Source organism: Oncorhynchus nerka, linkage group LG1 (assembly GCF_034236695.1).
Source record: "Oncorhynchus nerka isolate Pitt River linkage group LG1, Oner_Uvic_2.0, whole genome shotgun sequence".
Classification (NCBI taxonomy): Eukaryota; Metazoa; Chordata; class Actinopteri; order Salmoniformes; family Salmonidae; genus Oncorhynchus; species Oncorhynchus nerka.
The window spans coordinates 50755894-50780045 of record NC_088396.1 but is presented as its reverse complement, the minus strand read 5'-3'; the positions used below and the strand labels follow the sequence as shown (position 1 = coordinate 50780045).

General features: G+C 45.6%; 1 protein-coding gene across 1 annotated transcript in view; it reads right to left on the bottom strand.

Moving 5' to 3' along the window:
- Positions 1-11092: 11092 nt before the first annotated feature.
- The window catches only part of LOC115127792 (protein FAM124A), a 103965-nt gene continuing 90905 nt past the window's right edge, over positions 11093-24152 (bottom strand). Inside the window, exon 4 of the mRNA XM_065019592.1 lies at positions 11093-14260. Within this exon, the coding sequence (XP_064875664.1) occupies positions 13352-14260 (909 nt within the window). The 3' untranslated portion in view covers positions 11093-13351. The remainder of the gene's footprint in view (positions 14261-24152) is intronic.

Sequence of the window (24152 nt, the reverse complement as noted above, 5' to 3'; positions counted from 1 at the left end):
GGGACCCTCTGCACACATCAACAACAGTCACCCTCGAAGCATCGTTACCCATCGCTCCACAAAAGCTGAGGCTCTTGCAGAGCAAGAGGAACCACTACTTCAAGGTCTCAGAGCAAGTGACGTCACCGATTGAAACGCTATTTAGCGCGAACCGCTAACTAAGCTAGCCGTTTCACATCCGTTACACCTCTCCCTTTTTTGTAAGGTATCTGTGACCAACAGATGCATATCTGTATTCCCAGGCATGAGAAAATCCATAGATTAAAGCCTAATGAATGTATTTACATTGCCTTGATTTCCTTTCTTTGAAATTGTTGCATTTTTTACATGTATATTTTTGTTCAGTATAATACAGTATAGTCTCATTATTGTTATTTTATTGTGTTACTATTTCATTTTTTTGTTTAGCAAATATTTTCTCTTACTTTTTAACTCTACATTGTTGGTTATGGGGGCTCATAAGTCAGCATTTCACGATGAAGTCTACACCTGTTGTTTGTGGCTCATGTGACCAATAAAATGTGATTTGATATAGACTTAAAGAAGATAGTGGGTATATAGAGAGTCACTCTGACCTCGTCTGGGACATGATGAGGTGAACATCCCTCCTCAGAGCCAACAAAATGTGACTTCTTGTAATATATTGTAAGCTAGGACCCTTTTATTAAATTAAATTGAATGTATATTCTAAATGTAACTGTGTGTAATATTTTCAGTAGCCTGTAGCCTCACGAACATGAATGAATCAAATAAAAGTTTAATTGGTGTCCCTGTGACAACTAAATTAGCCTGGAAACAGAAGACGTGAAGACACATTTTCCCATGGTGAACTGAAGAAAGGAGGGACAGGGACAGGGACAGGGACCGGGACCGGGACGGGGACCGGGACAGGGACAGGGACCGGGACAGGGACAGGGACAGGGACCGAACAGGGACAGGGACCGGGCAAGATTGGTAGGTCTAACCATCAGGTATCTGGCTTCATTGCTGGCTTGGGATTCCTCCCATTTACATTGGCTGTACTAATGAGTCCAGCAAGCTTGGCTGTCGTCAATTGAGACACCGCATTCTTTAATACCAATGTTACAACTCCGCCGATGTTTGGAATTTAGAATTTTAAGGACTCAGGCTTCAGTAATTGCCCAAATACAATCGTTTGAACTGCCACCAAAGTACACAACAGCTTTGATGGCTGGTGTAAAACTGTGAAACCCCAATTTGTGAGGCGGACGGACTCTCTCTCTCTCTCTCTCTCTCTCTCTCTCTCTCTCTCTCTCTCTCTCTCTCTCTCTCTCTCTCTCTCTCTCTCTCTCTCCCTGGTCTGCTGGCCTCGGCTCTGTGTAGTTGGTCATAGTAACACTCCATACAGGACCATGCCAACTAGCAGGCCATAGTAACACTCCATACAGGACCATGCCAACTAGCAGGCCATAGAAACTCTCAATACTTCTTCTAATAACATACCCAGGTTATGGTTGTCAAATTCTCAGACAATCGGACATTGTGTATATTTACAGTAGCATTTTCTGCCCTTTCTCATGTTTCATCATCGAAGCAATTATGATGCAGTTATACCAAAACAATACACAACACGGAGTTTCATATCCAAGTTTTAATGTGGAAAAAAACCACAACAGACAAATTGTCTGTTGTATTATTTACAGCACTTTGAAGTAAATGTCAGCTCTGTTAAAAGTACACACAAGACACACTTTTATTGATCCTGGTGATTCAGGAGTATCATTAAAACAGGTTAAAACATGCTCCATCAACATTATAAAAACTATACAGAAAACCTTTTACATCGCTGAATTTTAAGTAAACAAAAGCCCAGTGATGAATCTGATGAACTGATACCTGACATGAACATGGTCGCTCTAGCTGGAAGATCGGAGTACTGTGAATCTTGGTGAGGACATGTTGAATAATAATGACTGTTTTAATTGAACTTCCACAATGTTATCAGTTGTAAGTTGAAAACTCTTTTTTAAATTTTTTTTAAAAGCACTGTGTGAGTAATCTTGCCAACAGACAAAAGAGCTGTGAATGGATTAGTGGTTGACCAATGAGGTGCCTTGATTTGGCTCGGCAACAGTAACAAGACACGATGTAATGCATTTTTCTTTGGACACATAATTGTTCTTGCTAGTCATTGCGCTAACGCTAGTTAGCATTGTCTCGCGAAACTACCTCTAACTTCCTTCATACTGGACACATAATTGTTCTTGCTAGTCATTGCGCTAACGCTAGTTAGCATTGTCTCGCGAAACTACCTCTAACTTCCTTCATACTGGACACAAGAGACATCAGTGGTGGTTGCTGAGGGGAGAACGGCTCATAATAATGGCAGGAAAGGAGCAAATGAAATGTCACCACACAAAGAGAAACCGTGGAAACCATAGAAACCATGGAAACCATAGAAACCATGTGTTTGATGTATTTGATACCATTCCACTGATTCCCGATCCAGTCATTACCACGAGCCTGTCCTCCCCCAATTAAGGTGCCACCGTCCTCCTCATAAGAAATAGTATCCACGAGTTCAACTGACTCTGGGGAAGTAGATAAATGGTTTCCTTCCTAAAATCTCAAAAGTATCCCTTTAATCCTGTGTATGTTTGGTGGGACGTTGATGGAATATTCTCCTAAAACCACAGAAAACTGGACACATTAACGTTCTTGTAACGTTCCCATGAAACCTATCTAGAACGTTAAACATCTTAGGGTCTGAGAACATGGCAACCAAGTTCTAGGGAAGTTATATTTGACATTAAGGGAATGGTCTCTTGAGAACAATCCTATGCAAAACCGTTAGTTAACGACCAAATGAGACTCTTAAGGGAACGATTTTCTAAAGTTGTGGGAACGTTTTGTTGTTAGGTGGGTAGTAACAGTCCACACGACAACAGAGTGAGAGTACAGCCGGTAACCTTTCACCTCACTCTCTACTCTAAGATCTGTGGTTACGTGTGTGTGTGTGTGTGTTAGGAATGAGGTTTGAGTAATTTAATCCCTACTAGCGGGGTCAGTCCCCACGGTCTCCATTCAGACTTCCGCCCACCACCCTCTGCCCACCCCTCCACCCACCCCTGCCTCTAGCTTCATTGAGCCAATGGGCGACAGGGAAAGAGGAGGAGGAGGAGGAGGAGGAGGAGGAGGAGGAGGAGGAGGAGAAAAGAGGAAGAGGAGAAGGATGGTTCCCACCAGCGAGAAACCACAAGACTACACGTGATTTCCTCTCCTTGGTGTTTCATGCCTGTGTTCCTCTCTCTCTTCCTGAGTGGTTCTCCAGAAAGGACATCTGGTAAAATGATTAATTTGTAATTCCCTGTGAGGTAAGACAGACAGAGAGAGTAGTAACAGCAACACATCTATGGCTGAATGCATTCAACAGTCATGGGCTACCTAGGGGGGGGGGGGGGGGGGGATACCTAGTCAATTGTAAATCCGAATGCATTCAACTGAATTGTGTCTTCTGCATTTAACCCAACCTATCTGAATCAGAGAGTTGCGGGGGGGCTTAATAGACATCCACGCCTTCGGCGCCCGGGGAACAGTAGGTTAACTGCCTTGCTTAGCGGCAGAGGAACACATTTTTTGATCCAGCAACCATTCAGTTACTGGCCCAACACACTAACCACTAGGTTACATGCCGCCTCTACACACTAACCACTAGGTTACAGGCCGCCTCTACACACTAACCACTAGGTTACATGCCGCCTCTACACTCTAACCACTAGGCTACCTGCCTCCTCTACACTCTAACCACTAGGTTACATGCCGCCTCTACACTCTAACCACTAGGCTACCTGCCTCCTCTACACTCTAACCACCAGGCTACCTGCCTCCTCTACACTCTAACCACTAGGTTACCTGCCACCTCTACACTCTAACCACTAGGTTACCTGCCACCTCTACACTCTAACCATTAGGCTACCTGCCGCCCCTACACTCTAACTACTAGGTTACCTGCCTCTACACTCTAACCACTAGGTTACCTGCCGCCCCTACACTCTAACTACTAGGTTACCTGCCTCTACACTCTAACCACTAGGTTACCTGCCGCCTCTACACTCTAACCACTAGGTTACCTGCCGCCTCTACACTCTAACCACTAGGTTACCTGCCTCCTCTACACTCTAACCACTAGGTTACCTGCCGCCTCTACACTCTAACCACTAGGTTACCTGCCGCCCCTACACTCTAACCACTAGGTTACCTGCCGCCTCTACACTCTAACCACTAGGTTACCTGCTATGTGTTTTGGCCATTGCAATGAACATGAATCTACAACGTTTCAAATTAACACACTTTACATAAAAACAAACCAAAGACAAAACACAAAAAGCTACACACGTTACCAAACAAAGCGTACATCATATACACAGCGTGAAGACAAAACCCCGACGGTGGAGAGGTGAGCAGCTCACCGTGCCTCACCTCCTGGGGCTTATTTCCAGGGCTTCAGGGGCCTTTGGGTCGGATTAGCTGCATGGTGGAGCGGTGCGCGGTGGGCCCGGAGTGCGGCAGCGCTGTGAGCCGGTGTCGCCGTAGTGATCTGCCAGGCACGCCGGCGAGATTAGAGACCAGAGGCGCTGGCACTGAGAGAGGGGGGATGCATCCCGCACACCCGGGCAGCCGAGCCCTGACACAGCAAGGGACACAGGCCAGTTAGGTAAGAGGGCATCCCACATCTAGATAAGTCTATGTAATAGATTTTTGACCGGATACAGAATAGCTACACTATATATACAAATGAGTGGATTTGGCTATTTCAGCCAAATCCTGTAGATGACATAACATTTGGCACACAGCCAAGCATTCTCCATAGACAAATATAGGCAGTCAAATGGCTTTACTGATGAGCTCAGTGACGTTCAACGTGGCACCGTCATAGGAATCCACCTTTCCAACAAGTCAGTTTGTCAAATGTCTGCCCTGCTAGAGCTGCCCTGGTCAACTGTAAGTGCTGTTATTGTGAAGTGGAAACATCTAGGAACAACAACGGCTCAGCTGCAAAGTGGTAGGTAGGCTGAAACGTGTAGCACATACAAATTGTCTGTCCTCGGTTGCAACACTCACTACAGAGTTCCAAACTGCCTCTGGAAGCAATGTCAGTACAAGAACTGTTCCTCGTGAGCTTCATGAAATTAGTTTCCATGGCCAAGCAGCCACACACAAGCCTAAGATCACCATGTGCAATGCCAAGTATCGGCTGGAGTGGTATAAAGCTCGCCACCATTGGACTCTGGAGCAGTGAAAACGCATTCTCTGGAGTGATGAATCACGCTTCACCATCTGGCAGTCCGATGGATGAATATGGGTTTGGCGGATGCCAGGAGAACGCTACCTGCCCCAATGCATATTGCCAACTGTAAAGTTTGGTGGAGGAGGAATAATGTTTTGGGGCTGTTTTTCATGGTTCGGGCAAGGCCCCTTAGTTCTAGTGAAGTGTTATCTTAACGCTACAGCATAACAATGACATTCTAGACAATTCTGTGCTTCCAACTGTATGGCAACTGTTTGGGAAAGGCCTTTTCTTGTTTCAGTATGAGAATGCCCCAGTGCACAAAGCGAAGATAATACTGAAATGGTTTGTCGAGATTGGTGACTGGCTTGCACCCTGAAGAACTTGACTGGCCTGCACAGAGCCCTGACCTCAACCCCACTGAACACCTTTTGGATGAATTGGAAGACCGACTGTGAGCCAGGCCTAATCGCCCAACATCAGTGCCCGACCTCACTAATGCTCTTGTGGCTGAATGGAAGCAAGTCCCCCGCAGCAATGTTCCAACATCTAGTGGAAAGCCTTCCCAGAAGAGTGGAGGCTGTTATAGCAGCAATGTTCCAACATCTAGTGGAAAGCCTTCCCAGAAGAGTGGAGGCTGTTATAGCAGCAATGTTCCAACATCTAGTGGAAAGCCTTCCCAGAAGAGTGGAGGTTGTTATAGCAGCAAAGGGGGGACCAACTCCATATTAATGCCCATGATTTTTTGGAATGAAGATGTTCAAATTTTTTTTTGAGGATTTGATGCCAACGCTTTTCAACCTTCTGAAGGGGTAGAGGCACTGTCATCACGGCATCTTCATGACTCTTATTTGGTGGACCAATACATTTCCATCAGATCAGCTCCTTGGCTTCTTATTCCCTTTATAGTGCACTACTTTAGACCAGAGCCCTATGGCACCCTATTCCCTACATAGTGCACTACTTTAGACCAGAGCCCTATGGAACCCTATTCCCTATATAGTGCACTACTTTAGACCAGAGCCCTATGGAACCCTATTCCCTATATAGTGCACTACTTTAAACAAGGCCCATAGAGCTCTGGTCAAAAGTAGTGCACTGTATAGGAAATAGGGAACCATTTGGTATGCATACTATGTAATGTAGCTCGGGGCAAGAGGATGTAGCTGGTTACAGGGCAAGGTTGATGTAGTACTCAGCTGTGTGAAACCCACCCTGTCAGCTAACAGGACAGCTCCTTGGTCTCTGACCTCCTCCCTATAGGCTGCCTCGTCGTCCCGGTGATCAGGCCCTACCACCGCCGTGTCGTCAGCAAACTTGATGTTGGAATCGTGTGTAACCACACAGTCGTGGGGTCTTGTGTTGAGGGTCAGCGTGGTGGAGGTGACATTGCCTACCCTCACCACCTGGGGTCAGCCTGTTAGGAAGTCCAGGATCCAGTTGCAGAGGGAGGTGTTCAGTCTCAGGGTCCTTAGCTTGGAGGAGACTATATGGTGTTGAACGCTGAGCTGTAGTCGATGAACAGCATTCTCACGTAGGTATTCCTCTTATCTAGGTGGGTGAGGGCAGTGTTGCTTGCAATTGAGAGTGCGTCATCTATGAATCTGTTGGGGCGGTATTCAAATTAGAGTGGGTCTCAAGGGTGTCTGGGATGCTGGAGTAATGTGTGCCATAACCAGCCTCTCAAAGCACTTCATGATTACAGATGTGAGTGCTACAGGGTGGTAGTCATTGTGGCATGAAGCCTCAGAGTTCTTAGGAACAGGAATGATGGTGGTCATCTTGAGATGTGGGGATTACAGACTGGGATAAGGAGAGGTTGGAAATGACTGTGTATATATCTGCCAGCTGTTCTGAGCATGCTCTGAAAACACACCCTGAAATACCGTCCGGCCATGAGGCTTTTACGAGTGTTGACCTGATTAAAAACCTTACTCAGGTCGGCCTCGGATAGCGAGATCACCCAGGTTCTCTAGGTCAGCAGGGGCCCTCATGCACGGTTCTGTGTTGTTTCTTTTGTTGAAACATGGATAAAATGCATTGAGTTGGTCTGGTAGAGAGGCATCGTTGGGCAGGTCACGGCTGGGTTTTCCTTTCTAATCCGTAATGGACTGTAGCCCCCTGCCACAGTCCTCTGGGTCAGCGGGTTCCCTCATGCACAACTCTGTGTTGTTTTTGTCGGATGTAAAATGCATTGAGTTGGTCTGGTAGAGAGGCATCGTTGGGCAGGTCACGGCTGGGTTTTCCTTTCTAATCCGTAATGGACTGTAGCCCCCTGCCACAGTCCTCTGGGTCAGCGGGTTCCCTCATGCACAACTCTGTGTTGTTTTTGTCGGATGTAAAATGCATTGAGTTGGTCTGGTAGAGAGGCATCGTTGGGCAGGTCACGGCTGGGTTTTCCTTTCTAATCCGTAATGGACTGTAGCCCCCTGCCACAGTCCTCTGGGTCAGCGGGTTCCCTCATGCACAACTCTGTGTTGTTTTTGTCGGATGTAAAATGCATTGAGTTGGTCTGGTAGAGAGGCATCGTTGGGCAGGTCACGGCTGGGTTTTCCTTTCTAATCCGTAAAGGACTGTAGCCCCCTGCCACTTGTGGCGGGTGTCAGAGCCTGTGTAATACCATTCAACCGTGCTCCTATATTGTCCCTTTGCTTGATTGATGGGTCTTCTTGTACTTTTTCCTGTCCTTAGCCATATATCAAGGAAGAAAGGAAGGAAAGCACTTTTTTTAAGTATCTCTTCGGGGCTAGACAATCTGCAACACTGCAGGTAGAGCAGGACAGGCTTGGAGGAGTTGAAATGTTTGGTGACTGATTGTTTTATTTATCTTAATCAAGTCCCGTGGTCTACGTGAGTTGGGCTGGCGGGCTGAACTCAGTGGCTGGGGGGCTGAACTCAGTGGCTGGGGGGCTGAACTCAGTGGCTGATTGGCTGAACTCAGTGGCTGATTGGCTGAACTCAGTGGCTGGCGGGCTGAACTCAGTGGCTGGGGGGCTGAACTCAGTGGCTGGGGGGCTGAACTCAGTGGCTGGGGGGCTGAACTCAGTGGCTGATTGGCTGAACTCAGTGGCTGATTGGCTGAACTCAGTGGCTGGTGGGCTGAACTCAGTGGCTAGGGGGCTGAACTCAGTGGCTGATTGGCTGAACTCAGTGGCTGATTGGCTGAACTCAGTGGCTGGGGGCTGAACTCAGTGGCTGGTGGGCTGAACTCAGTGGCTGTGGGCTGAACTCAGTGGCTGTAGGCTGAACTCAGTGGCTGTAGGCTGAACTCAGTGGCTGATTGGCTGAACTCAGTGGCTGGTGGGCTGAACTCAGTGGCTGGGGGGCTGAACTCAGTGGCTGGGGGGCTGAATTCAGTGGCTGGTGGGCTGAACTCAGTGGCTGATTGGCTGAACTCAGTGGCTGGGGGGCTGGACTCAGTGGCTGGGGGGCTGAACTCAGTGGCTGGTGGGCTGAACTCAGTGGCTGGCGGGCTGAACTCAGTGGCTGGGGGGCTGAACTCAGTGGCTGATTGGCTGAACTCAGTGGCTTGTGGGCTGTACTCAGTGGCTGATTGGCTGAACTCAGTGGCTGGGGGGCTGAACTCAGTGGCTGGGGGGCTGAACTCAGTGGCTGGTGGGCTGAACTCAGTGGCTGATTGGCTGATTGACGATTGAAGTGTTCATCATCAGAAGCATTTTTTCCCCTACTTGAATCAGTCTTGATTAAAACAGCCAAAGGTGATGAATGTGATTATGATGGCTTGCGGGCACACATGCACACACACACACACACTAAAACGCACCCACACAGAGAGAGAAACAGCTGTCATCATGAAGTGCTTTGAGAGACTAGTCAAGGATCATATCACCTCCACCCTACCTGACACCCTAGACCCAGTCCAATTTTCTTACTGACCCAATAGATCCACAGACGACGCAATCACCATCACACGGCACACTGCCCTATCCCATCTGGACAAGAGGAATACCTATGTAAGAACGCTGTTTATTGACTACAGCTAAGCATTCAACACCATAGTACCCTCCAAACTCCAAGTTCATCACTAAGCTTGAGACCCTGAGTCTCAACCCCGCCCTGTACAACTGGGTCCTGGACTTTCTGACGGGCCGTCCCCAGGTGGTGAGTGTAAGTAACAACATCTCCACTCCGCTGATTCTCAACACTGGGGCCCCACAAGGGTCCGTTCTCAGCCCTCTCCTGTACTCCCTTTTCACCCAATGACTGCATGGCCATGCACACCTCCAACTCAATCATCAAGTTTGCAGACGACACTACAGTGGTAGGCTTGATTACCAACAACGACGAGACGGCCTACAGGGAGGAGGTGAGGGCCCTCGGAGTGTGGTGTCAGAAAAATAACCTCACACTCAACGTCAACAAAACAAAGGAGATGATCGTGGACTTCAGGAAACAGCAGAGGGAGCACCCTCCTATCCACAGTATTTGAGAAGGTGGAAAGTTAAGTCCCCCGGCGTACACATCACCGACAAACTGAAATGGTCCACCCACACAGGCAGTGTGGTGAAGAAGGCGCAACAGCGCCTCTTCAACCTCAGGAGGCTTGTTCCCGAAAACTGGGCTTATCACTGAAAACACTCACAAACTTTTACAGATGCACCATCGAGATCATCCTGTTGGGCTGTATCACCGCCTGGTACGGCAACTGCTCCACCCACAACAGCAAGGCTCTCCAGAGGGTAGTGAGGTCTGCACAACGCATCACCGGGGGCAAACTACCTGCCCTCCAGGACACCTACATGTCTACCACCCGATGTCACAGGAAGGCCATAAAGATCATCAAGGACAACAACCACCCGAGCCACTGTCTGTTCAAACCGCTATCATCCAGAAGGCAAGGTCAGTATAGATGCATCAGAGCTGGGAATGAGAGATTGAAAAACAGCTTCTATCTCAAGTCCATCAGACTGTTAAACAGCCACCAGTAGCACAGAGAGGCGGCTGCTTACCTACAGAATTGATATCATTGGCCACTTTAATAAATGGAACACTGGCCACTTTAATAATGCCACTCTAAGAATGTTTACATGTCTCATATTACATGTACAGTGCCTTGCGAAAGTTTTCGGCCCCCTTGAACTTTGCGACCTTTTGCCACATTTCAGGCTTCAAACATAAAGATATAAAACTGTATTTTGTCATTTACATTACATTTACATTTAAGTCATTTAGCAGACGCTCTTATCCAGAGCGACTTACACATTGGTGCATTCACCTTATGACCTCCAGTGGAACAGTAGTGCATCTAAATATTTTCAGGGGGATGGGGGGTGAGAGGGATTACTTTATCCTATCCTAGGTATTCCTTAAAGAGGTGGGGTTTCAGGTGTCTCCGGAAGGTGGTGATTGACTCCGCTGTCCTGGCGTCGTGAGGGAGTTTGTTCCACCATTGGGGGGCCAGAGCAGCGAACAGTTTTGACTGGGCTGAGCGGGAACTGTACTTCCTCAGTGGTAGGGAGGCGAGCAGGCCAGAGGTGGATGAACGCAGTGCCCTTGTTTGGGTGTAGGGCCTGATCAGAGCCTGGAGGTACTGAGGTGCCGTTCCCCTCACAGCTCCGTAGGCAAGCACCATGGTCTTGTAGCGGATGCGAGCTTCAACTCTCGATGTGCAAAACTGATAGAGACATACCCCAAGCGACTTACAGCTGTAATCGCAGCAAAAGGTGGCGCTACAAAGTATTAACTTAAAGGGGGCTGAATAATTTTACACGCCCAATTTTTCAGTTTGTTAAAAAAGTTTGAAATATCCAATAAATGTCGTTCCGCTTCATGATTGTGTCCCACTTGTTGTTGATTCTTCACAAAAAAATACAGTTTTATATATTTATGTTATGTAATAATGTCACTTTAATAATGTTTACATGTCTCATATTACATGTCTCATATTACATGTCTCATATTACATGTCTCATATTACATGTCTCATATTACATGTATATACTGTACACTGTATCCTTCAATATCTATTCTTTACTATCTATTGCATCTTAGCTGTTCTGTCACTGCTTATCCATATATTTATACTTCTATAGTCTCATCCCATCTCATTTACTAGATTGTGTGTATTAGGTTTTGTTGTGGAATTGGTTAGAAATTAGGTTTTGTTGTGGAATTGGTTAGAAATGAGGTTTTGTTGTGGAGTTGTTAGATATTAGGTTTTGTTGTGGAATTGGTTAGAAATTAGGTTTTGTTGTGGAGTTGTTAGATATTAGGTTTTGTTGTGGAATTGGTTAGAAATTAGGTTTTGTTGTGGAATTGGTTAGAAATTAGGTTTTGTTGTGGAATTGGTTAGAAATGAGGTTTTGTTGTGGAATTGGTTAGAAATGAGGTTTTGTTGTGGAATTGGTTAGAAATGAGGTTTTGTTGTGGAATTGGTTAGAAATTAGGTTTTGTTGTGGAATTGGTTAGAAATTAGGTTTTGTTGTGGAGTTGTTAGATATTACCTGTTCGATAGTGCTGCACTGTCGGATCTTGAAGCACAAGCATTTCGCTACACTCGCAATAACATCTGCTAACCATGTGTATGTGATTTGATTTGACACACACACACAGATACAAACACACAATTTAAAAAATTAAATAACACACACACAGAAAGAAACAAACACACACAGACAAACAGAGACACAGAGAAACACACAACAAAACCTGAGACACTATGGATAACCTGAACCGTGGAACAATGGATTACACAACTGTCTTTTCTGATTGGCCAGCGATGACATCACCTCTGCAGAGCTCACGGAGACCTCGCCATGATGTCCATATGAAGAAAGGCAATGTGGGATTTCCTCTGTTCAGGCTCATCGGCCGCTTAAGGAGAGTCACACCTGGTAAAGTCCTCACAGGGACCAGCCAACACTGAGAGCCAACATGTTGCAGTGTAATTTTAGCTAAAACAAGCCTTTGTCTTTAAGTCATACTGAGTGCGTGTTAAAACCATCCCTTACCTTAATACAGTACAGGCTGTATTGTGTGTTGTTCACACAGCCTCACTGTTATATCACCTTAAAGGGACCCTGTTCACATAAAATCATTCATTTTTGTATTTATTTTTATTAATTCATACATAATCTGATGTTTTAATCAATATTAAAAAGTTTGGTGAACATAGAAATAATCAGTTAAAATCAAAAGCATTCCATATTACCGACTACTACTACTTTAAACTAGATTCTGTTTAGCCGTCAATTACAATATCACCACCAGAGGGACCCACTGCACCAAAAGTGTCAGAATCAGGGGTACTTTTCTCATTTGGTGGTTTCCTCGATTCCTCACATCCTCTCTCCTCAAGTTTCTTTTCGCTAAACGGATTGGAGAAGAACCTTGGCCCTTCTCTTCCAATACCGTTGAGAAGGAGGTGAGGAGAGAGGAATCAAGGATAGTTGAATTGAGATAGAGCCAGAAACTCCACTGTCGTATAGCTGCCGTGTCCTGTTAGAACTATGTCCAATAGTTTCATAACATCTCTGTTTTAAATCTAATTTATGTCCAATAGTTTCATAACATCTCTGTTTTAAATCTAATTTATGTCCAATAGTTTCATAACATCTCTGTTTTAAATCTAATTTATGTCCAATCGGTCTGGTTTCATACCATCTCTGTTTTAAATCTAATTTATGTCCAATAGTTTCATACCATCTCTGTTTTAAATCTAATTTATGTCCAATAGGTCTGGTGTCATAACATCTCTGTTTTAAATCTAATTTATGTCCAATAGTTTCATACCATCTCTGTTTTAAATCTAATTTATGTCCAATAGGTCTGGTTTCATCTCTGTTTTAAATATGAGTAGTCTGCAATGCGTTTTTAAGCCATCTCAGTAAGCGCTACACATTTATACCACAACTTGATTAAATAACAAGTAGCACAAACATCTAGTTAGAAACTATGTAGAAACACAAAGTGAGAAAGATTTCATGAAGAAGTTGAATGAAGCGTCTATCTACAGCCACTGTACTGTCCTCTGCACTGACTTAAACCAGCCCCCAGGTGGCAGAGCAGAAAAGAGCTGTGTTGTCACTCAGTGTCCCTGTCCCTTCCTGCTGGCTGGAGTGTCTCTCTAGCGCCACTAACTGGTCAGATATAGAACTCCTGGTCGTCGTCCTCCACCCCGACCTCCTTGCCAGACCTGTTCTGAGACACCACCCCAATAATGCTGTTAGAGCTGTCCAATTGGCTGCGCGTGATGGGATCCCTCAGGGAAGGCTGGCCACTCAGGGGCAAGAAAGCGCTGTTGGGGCGTGGCCGCTGCAGGGTGGAAGGTATGCTATTGGAGGAGGCCAGGCTGCTGGTTCTCATGGGAACAGGAGGGCGGCCTAGCGTTGACGCCTTGGGCTTGACGTTGGCGTGGGATGGGGAGGAGGTTGGGTCCCGCGGAGGTGCAGAGAGAGGGCGTGGTGGCGTGGGTCTGCGACTCCTAGAGTATGCAGACACTACAGACAGGTCAACAATGCTGCCTGCATCCACTTTAATCCCTGTGTCCACATCCGTCTCCTCCGCACCAATCAGAGCATCCACGTTGAGACGGAAGGGCGGGACCAGGGAGGAGCTAAGGGAGTGGGAGTGGCTTCTGTGGTTGGTAGGGCTGGGTGAGGTACCGGGGGAGGACCCGGCAGAGCGGGAGCGAGAGCCGGTGAACCCTGCCAGGCTGGGCAGGGAGAACAGAGAGCGGGTTCGACCGGTCCTCCAGGATTTAGAGCGAGCCCCCATCTCCATTTCCTCCTCTTCACAGGCCAAGGAAAGGGAGGTTTGTGAGGCCTGGCTGGACCTGCATTGGGTCTGGTTCTGGGTCTGTGGCAGGGGCAGGGTTTGGGTCCGGGAGCGGGACGAGGTACGGTGGTAGCGCCGGTTCCTGTAGGAGGCAGGTCCCCGGCCATATGTGCCCGCTGAGGGCAGAGTCATGGCTGGGTCAGTGGGCAGCGGCGAGGAGGCAGAGTCTCCTGGCTGGTCGATAGTATGTCTACGTTTGTAGCGTGCACACAGGACCTGAGAGAGAGAGAGAGAGAGATGAGAGAGATATGAGAGAGAGAGAGAGAGAGAGAGAGAGAGAGAGAGATGAGAGAGAGAGAGACAGAGAGAGAGAGAGACAGCGAGAGACAGAGAGAGAGAGAAGACAGTAGTGTTACACACTCCACACTATAACACAAGTTGGTCAGATGTTTAAATATGCATTTATTATAATAAATATGAATATATCATTTTAATATTCAAATATCTATTGCAATAATATCCTGATACTTCTGTTAGAACTTTTCTGTGTTTATAAATAAAAAAAAATAAAAAAACAACAGCTAACGAAAACAATTTGTACATTGAAACTTATTTGGAAAAAAAAGAAAAGGTTGTGTTGAGACCTCAGAACGTTGATGTATGTTTGCAGATCCAGTAAAGCACAGAGATACAACCCAAGCTGTAGCCTTGCTACATTCTCAACAGAACAGGAAGAACTGGAGATGCTTCACCATTAACCCTTCACCACTTACCCCTCCCCCCATCCCATCCCATCCCTCCATACCTTCATTTATTCAGAGCCTTTGCTATGAGACTTGAAATTGAGCTCAGGTGCATCCTGTTTCTATTGATCATCCTTCAGATGTTCTTGTTCACAGTTGACAGTGCATGTCAGAGCAAAAAAACAAGCCATGAGGTTGAAGGAATTGTCCGTAGAGCTCGGAGACAGAATTGTGTCGAGGCACAGATCTGGGGACGAGTACCAAAACAAATCTGCAGCATTGAAGAACAAGAACACAGTGACATTCTTAAATGGAAGAAGTTTGGAAGAAGTTTGGAACCACCCAGACATGCGTGTCAGAGCAAAACCAAGCCAAGCCATGAGGTCGAAGGAAGTTTGGAACTACCAAGACTCTTCCTAAAGCTGGCCTCCCAGCCAAACTGAACAATCGGGGGAGAAGGGCCTTGGTCAGGCAGGTAACCAAGAACCCGATGGTCACTCTGTCAGAGCTCCAGAGTTCCTCTGTGGAGATGGGAGAACCTTCCAGAAGGACAACCATCTCTGCAGCACTCCACCAATCAGGCCTTTATGATAGAGTGGCCAGACTGAAGCCAATCCTCAGTAAAAGGCACATGACAGCCCGCTTGGAGTTTGCCAAAAGGCACCTAAAGACTCTCAGACCATGAGACACAATATTTTCTGGTTTGATGAAACCAAGATTGAACTCTTTGGCCTGAATGATACTAACAGATACTGGAGGAAACCTGGCGCCATCCCTACGGTGAAGCATGGTGGAGGCAGCATTATGCTGTGGGGATTTTTTTCAGAGGCAGGGACTGGGAGACTAGTCATGTTTGAGGGAAAGATGAATGGAGCAGAGTACAGAGAGATCCTTGATGAAAATCTCCTCCAGAACGCTCCGGGCTTCAGACTGTGGCGAAGGTTCACCTTCCAACAGGACAACAACCCTAATCACACAGCCAAGACAATGCAGGAGTGGCTTCAGAACAAGTCTCTGAATGTCCTTGAGTGGCCCAGCCAGAGCCCGGACTTGAACCCCATCAAACATCTCTGGAGAGACCTGAAAATAGCTGTGCAGTGACACTCCACATCCAACCTGACAGAGCTAGAGAGAAACTGCAGAGAAGAATGGGAGAAACTCCCCAAATACAGGTGTGCCAAGCTTGTAGCCTCATACCCAAGAAGACTCAAGTCTGTAATCGCTGTCAAAGGTGCTTCAACCAAGGAAAGGAAAGGTTCTGAATACTTACTGAAATTTGATATTTCAGCTTTTGTATTTTTTTATACATTTGCAAAAATTTCTAAAAACCTGCTTTTTGCTTTGTCATTATGTGGTATTTTGTGTAGATTGATGAGAGAAAAAAACAAAACAATTTTTTTTAATACATTTTAGAAAATGTCTTTAGCGTAACAAATTGTGGAAAAAAAGTCAAGGGGGGTTTGAAAACTTTCTGAATGCAATTGTATATATATTATTCCGTTTCCCCCAAACTCTTCTCGTGACCCCCCCACTTTGAGAACTACTGCCACAGATAAACAACGGGTTACTGTTCACACACAACATTAACCTCTGACCTGACCACTAGCGGACACTTCCTACTGCAGAGCTGGGCTGTATATTGGTACGAAACGGAAGAACATTAACCTCTGACCTGACCACTAGCGGACACTTCCTACTGCAGAGCTGGGCTGTATATTGGTACGAAACGGAAGAACATTAACCTCTGACCTGACCACTAGCGGACACTTCCTACTGCAGAGCTGGGCTGTATATTGGTACGAAACAGAAGAACATTAACCTCTGACCTGACCACTAGCGGACACTTCCTACTGCAGAGCTGGGCTGTATATTGGTACGAAACGGAAGAACATTAACCTCTGACCTGACCACTAGCGGACACTTCCTACTGCAGAGCTGGGCTGTATATTGGTATTGTACAGGGAGGGGTAAACGGAAGAACATTAACCTCTGACCTGACCACTAGCGGACACTTCCTACTGCAGAGCTGGGCTGTATATTGGTACGAAACGGAAGAACATTAACCTCTGACCTGACCACTAGCGGACACTTCCTACTGCAGAGCTGGGCTGTATATTGGCACGAAATGGAAGAACATTAACCACGCTGTCTGACCTGACCACTAGCGGACACTTCCTACTGCAGAGCTGGGCTGTATATTGGCACGAAACGGAAGAACATTAACCACGCTGTCTGACCTGACCACTAGCGGACACTTCCTACTGCAGAGCTGGGCTGTATATTGGTACAAAACGGAAGAACATTAACCTCTGACCTGACCACTAGCGGACACTTCCTACTGCAGAGCTGGGCTGTATATTGGTACGAAACGGAAGAACATTAACCTCTGACCTGACCACTAGCGGACACTTCCTACTGCAGAGCTGGGCTGTATATTGGCACGAAACGGAAGAACATTAACCACGCTGTCTGACCTGACCACTAGCGGACACTTCCTACTGCAGAGCTGGGCTGTATATTGGTACGAAACTGAAGAAACAAGACTGACGAGCTACTACAAAAGGTACCACCTGTCCTGAACATGACCAATGAGAAACGCTTGTTTTTCATAGCTATATATCTTTTATGCCCTAATGAACACAACACTACTGAATTTATACGTTACCAAGTTACAACACTACCATTGATTACGAAGTGGATAAATAATTCTGCTGTGCACCTTAACAAGATATAGTAATACCTCCCTACACCTGGGGATTATTGGACGGCTGGGTCAAACATATGTCTTAAATCTCACCGGCTGAGACTTTAATAAGTATTATCATTAACGATGAGTATGTGATCTGTGAACAGGTGATTGTCATGTTCAATTAACTCCTTCCTGGCCGTTCCTTTCTGAGTGGATAGGAGCAAACACACACACGCACGCACGCACGCACGCACGCACACACTCGCACACACACACGCACGCACACACGCACGCACACACACGCACACACAGGGGATGAGAGCCCATGGGTCTCAGTAATGGGACAATGTTAATCTGCCTGTGAGTTTCAGCAGCACTTATCTAATACCCCGCTGACAGAAATCCCTTCCAAAACGGATACCCCAGAACAAAGAGGGCACTGTGAGAGAACGTGTGAGAACGTGTGTGTGTGTGTGTGTGTTAGCGAGATAGAGAGAGACTGTGTATGTGTGTGTGTAAAGGTAAGACAAAGTGAGGACGTTTTTTTCCGAAGGCACATTTCACAGGTGCACATTCACACACTGATACACATATTGTACATCACAAACTTGAGGTGAGGTTAGGCTTGTACAGAGAGGGTATATTATTGGACAGAGAGGGTGTATTACTGTACAGGGAGGGTGTATTACTGTACAGAGAGGGTATATTATTGGACAGAGAGGGTGTATTACTGTACAGAGAGGGTGTATTACTGTACAGAGAGGGTGTATTACTGTACAGAGAGGGTATATTACTGTACAGAGAGGGTATACTACTGTACAGAGAGGGTGTATTACTGTACAGAGAGGGTATATTACTGGACAGGTACAGAGAGGGTATATTATTGTACAGAGAGGGTGTATTACTGTACAGAGAGGGTATATTACTGTACAGGAGGGTATATTACTGTACAGAGAGGGTGTATTACTGGACAGGGAGGGTATATTACTGTACAGAGAGGGTATATTACTGTACAGAGAGGGTATATTACTGTACAGAGAGGGTATATTACTGTACAGAGAGGGTATATTACTGGACAGGGAGGGTATATTACTGGACAGGGAGGGTGTATTACTGGACAGGGAGGGTATATTACTGGACAGAGAGGGTGTATTACTGTACAGAGAGGGTATACTACTGTACAGAGAGGGTGTATTACTGGACAGGGAGGGTGTATTACTGGACAGAGAGGGTATATTACTGGACAGGGAGGGTGTATTACTGGACAGAGAGGGTATATTACTGGACAGAGAGGGTATATTACTGGACAGGGAGGGTATATTACTGGACAGGGAGGGTATATTACTGTACAGGGAGGGTATCAAATCAAATCAAATCAAATTGTATTTGTCACATACACATGGTTAGCAGATGTTAGTGCGAGTGTAGCGAAATGCTTGTGCTTCTAGTTCCGACAATGCAGTAATAAGCAACAAGTAATCTAACTAACAATTCCAAAACTACTGTCTTATACACAGTGTAAGGGGATAAAGAATATGTACATAAGGATATATGAATGAGTGATGGTACAGAGCAGCATAGTCAAGATACAGTAGATGGTATCGAGTATAGTATATACATATGAGATGAGTATGTAAACAAAGTGGCATAGTTAAAGTGGCTAGTGATACATGTATTACATAAGGATGCAGTCGATGATATAGAGTACAGTATATACGTATGCATATGAGATGAATAATGTAGGGTAAGTAACATTATATAAGGTAGCAATTGTTTAAAGTGGCTAGTGATATATTTACATCATTTCCCATCAATTCCCATTATTAAAGTGGCTGGAGTTGAGTCAGTGTCAGTGTCAGTGTGTTGGCAGCAGCCACTCAATGTTAGTGGTGGCTGTTTAACAGTCTGATGGCCTTGAGATAGAAGCTGTTTTTCAGTCTCTCGGTCCCAGCTTTGATGCACCTGTACTGACCTCCCCTTCTGGATGATAGCGGGGTGAACAGGCAGTGGCTCAGGTGGTTGTTGTCCTTGATGATCTTTATGGCCTTCCTGTAACATTGGGTGGTGTAGGTGCCCTGGAGGGCAGGTAGTTTGCCCCCGGTGATGCGTTGTGCAGACCTCACTACCCTCTGGAGAGCCTTACGGTTGAGGGCGGAGCAGTTGCTGTACCAGGCGGTGATACAGCCCGCCAGGATGCTCTCGATTGTGCATCTGTAGAAGTTTGTGAGTGCTTTTGGTGACAAGCCAAATTTCTTCAGCCTCCTGAGGTTGAAGAGGCGCTGCTGCGCCTTCTTCACGATGCTGTCTGTGTGAGTGGACCAATTCAGTTTGTCTGTGATGTGTATGCCGAGGAACTTAAAACTTGCTACCCTCTCCACTACTGTTCCATCGATGTGGATAGGGGGGTGTTCCCTCTGCTGTTTCCTGAAGTCCACAATCATCTCCTTAGTTTTGTTGACGTTGAGTGTGAGGTTATTTTCCTGACACCACACTCCGAGGGCCCTCACCTCCTCCCTGTAGGCCGCCTCGTCGTTGTTGGTAATCAAGCCTACCACTGTTGTGTCGTCCGCAAACTTGATGATTGAGTTGGAGGCGTGCGTGGCCACGCAGTCGTGGGTGAACAGGGAGTACAGGAGAGGGCTCAGAACGCACCCTTGTGGGGCCCCAGTGTTGAGGATCAGCGGGGAGGAGATGTTGTTGCCTACCCTCACCACCTGGGGGCGGCCCGTCAGGAAGTCCAGTACCCAGTTGCACAGGGCGGGGTCGAGACCCAGGGTCTCGAGCTTGATGACGAGCTTGGAGGGTACTATGGTGTTGAATGCCGAGCTGTAGTCGATGAACAGCATTCTCACATAGGTATTCCTCTTGTCCAGATGGGTTAGGGCAGTGTGCAGTGTGGTTGAGATTGCATCGTCTGTGGACCTATTTGGGCGGTAAGCAAATTGGAGTGGGTCTAGGGTGTCAGGTAGGGTGGAGGTGATATGGTCCTTGACTAGTCTCTCAAAGCACTTCATGATGACGGAAGTGAGTGCTACGGGGCGGTAGTCGTTTAGCTCAGTTACCTTAGCTTTCTTGGGAACAGGAACAATGGTGGCCCTCTTGAAGCATGTGGGAACAGCAGACTGGTATAGGGATTGATTGAATATGTCCGTAAACACACCGGCCAGCTGGTCTGCGCATGCTCTGAGGGCACGGCTGGGGATGCCGTCTGGACCTGCAGCCTTGCGAGGGTTAACACGTTTAAATGTCTTACTCACCTCGGCTGCAGTGAAGGAGAGTCCGCATGTTTTCGTTGCAGGCCGTGTCAGTGGCACTGTATTGTACTGAAAGCGGGCAAAAAGGTTATTTAGTCTGCCTGGGAGCAAGACATCCTGGTCCGTGACTGGGCTGGATTTCTTCTTGTAGTCCGTGATTGACTGTAGACCCTGCCACATGCCTCTTGTGTCTGAGCCGTTGAATTGAGATTCTACTTTGTCTCTGTACTGACGCTTAGCTTGTTTGATAGTATATTACTGGACAGAGAGGGTATATTACTGCAAAGTAATAGTGGACATTTTCTAAGTACCAGTTAACTAGCAGAATCTTTTCAGGTCTTTTATCAGATGACATCTGCTGGCCTTTTTGAAGACTTTCCAATGATCACAGATGACCTCTGGCCTTTTCACATTGAAAATATATAAAATAAGCAAATACAGTTTTTTTTTTAAACAAATAAAAGTGTAAAACATGATGGTATAAAATATCAACGTAGTTGGTGTTTAATATGAGGGATTAAAATCAACAACGCAGAGAGAAGTAAATAGAAACCTAACGACACGAGGAATAAACGAGAACTGAGATACAGAAACTGTTCAGACCCCTTCACTTTTTACACATTCTAAAATTCTAAAATTGATTAAATCGTTTTTTCCCCTTTCATCCATCTTTTTATTTTACCTTTATTTAACTAGGCAAGTCAGTTAAGAACAAATTCTTATTTTCAATGACGGCCTGGTAACAGTGGGTTAACTGTCTGTTCAGGGGCAGAACGACAGATTTGTACCTTGTCAGCTTGGGGTTTTGAACTTGCAAGCTTCTGGTTACTAGTCCAACGCCCTGCCGCCTAGGCTACCCTGCCGCCTAGGCTACCCTGCCGCCTAGGCTACCCTGCCGCCTAGGCTACCCTGCCGCCTAGGCTACCCTGCCGCCTAGGCTACCCTGCCTGCCGCCTAGGCTGCCGCCCTAGGCTGCCTGCCGCCCTAGGCTGCCCTGCCGCCCTAGGCTGCCTGCCGGCTAGGCCCTGCCGCCCTAGGCTACCCTGCCGCCTACTAGGCTACCCTGCCGCCTACTAGGCTACCCTGCCGCCTACTAGGCTACCCTGCCGCCTGGCAATCTACACACAATACCCCATAATGACAAAACAAAAACAGTTTTTTATCATTTTTTTCAAATGTATTAAAAAAATATCACATTTACATAAGTATTCAGGCAGTACTTGGTTGAATAACCTTTTGGCAGTGATTACAGCCTCAAGTCTTCTTGGGTATGACACTACAAACTTGGCACACCTGTATTTGGGGAGTTTCTCCCATTCTTCTCTGCAGATCCTCTCAAGCTCTGTCAGGTTGGATGGGGAGCATCGCTGCCCAGCTATTTTCAGGTCTCTCCAGAGATGTTTGATCGGGTTCAAGTCTGGGCTCTGGCTGGGCCACTCAAGGACATTCAGAGACTTGTCCTGAGGTCACTCCTGCATTGTCTTGGCTGTGTGCTTAGGGTTGTTGTCCTGTTGGAAGGTGAACCTTCACCACAGTCTGAGGTCCTGATCACTGGAGCAGGTTTTCGTCAAGAATTTCTTTCTACTTTGCTCCGTTCATCTTTCCCTGAATCCTGACTAGTCTCCCAATCCCTGCCGCTGAAAACATCCCCACAGCATGATGCTGCCACCACCATGCTTCATCATAGGGATGGTGCCTCCACCATGCTTCACCGTAGGGATGGTGCCAGGTTTTCTCCAGACATGACGCTTGGCATTCAGGCCAAAGAGTTTAATCTTGGTTTCATCAGACCAGAGAACCTTGTTTCTCACTGTCTGAGAGTCCTTTAGGTGCCTTTTGGCAAACTCCAAGCGGGCTGTTATGTGCCTTTTACTGAGGAGTGGCTTCAGTCTGGTTGGTGGAGTGCTGCAGAGATGGTTGTCCTTCTGGAAGGTTCTCCCATCTCCACAGAGGAACTCTGGAGCTCTGACAGAGTGACCATCAGTTTGGCCGGGCAGCCAGCTCTAGGAAGAGTCTTGGTGGTTCCAAACCTCTTCCATTTAAGAATGACGGAGGCCACTGTGTTCTTGGGGACCTTCAATGCTGAAGACATATTTTGGTACCCTTCCCTAGATCTGTACCTCGACACAATTCTGTCTCGGCGCTCTACGGACAATTCCTTCAACCTCATGACTTGTTTTTTGCTCTGACATGCACTGTCAACTGTGGGACCTTTATAAAGACAGGTGTGTGCCTTTCCAAATCATGTCCAATCAATTGAATTTACCACAGGTGGACTCCAATCAAGTTGTAGAAACATCTGGATAAAGTAATCCCTCTCACCCCCCCTCCCCCTGAAAAGATTTAGATGCACTACTGTTCCACTGGAGGTCATAAGGTGAATGCACCAATTTGTAAGTCGCTCTGGATAAGAGCGTCTGCTAAATGACTTAAATGTAAATGTAAATATCTGAAGGATGATCAATAGAAACAGGATGCACCTGAGATCAATTTCGAGTCTCATAGCAAAGGGTCTGAATACTAATGTAAATAGGTTCATTCTGTTTTAAATTTTTTTATACGTTTGCAAAAAATTCTAAAAACCGTTTTTTGCTTTGTCATTATGGGGTTTTGTGTGTAGATTGATGAGGAAAATGTATTTAATCAATTTTAGAATAAGGCTGTAATGTAACAAAATGTGGAAAAAGTTAAGGCCTCTGAATACCTTACGAATCCACTGTATATATATTTTTCATACATATTTTAATAGACTACACATAGCTTGCCATTTGTTTTTCGTTCTTATACCATTGATCTGGCCAATAACATAGGCCTACGCCATTACACAAAACTCTTGACTCAAAAACATCTCATCTGTACTTCAGAACCCAAAAAGTTGCACATCTTGACTGTTGACCAATCACCAGTCATCACCACTGGCATGCAAAGGCATGTGCACATATCCAGATTAGTGACCAGAAAGGACTTGTTTCAATTTTTCTCCTGTTTTGCCTCGTAAAAAACAGAGTAGCCTACGTTCTCATGTTCATATTATCCATATAAAATAATATTATCCATATATATATATATCATATTATCCATATATATATATATATATATATCATATTATCATATATATATATATATATCATATTATTCATATATATATATATATCATATTATTCATATATATATATATCATATTATCCATATATATATATATCACATTATCCATATATATATATATCATATTATCCATATATATCATATTATCCATATATTCATATATATATCATATTATCCATATATATATATATCATATTATCCATATATTCATATATATATATATTATTATATATATATATATATCATATTATCCATATATATCATATTATCCATATATATCATATTATCCATATATATATATATATATCATATTATCCATATATATATATATATATCATATTATCCATATATCTATCATATTATCCATATATATATAT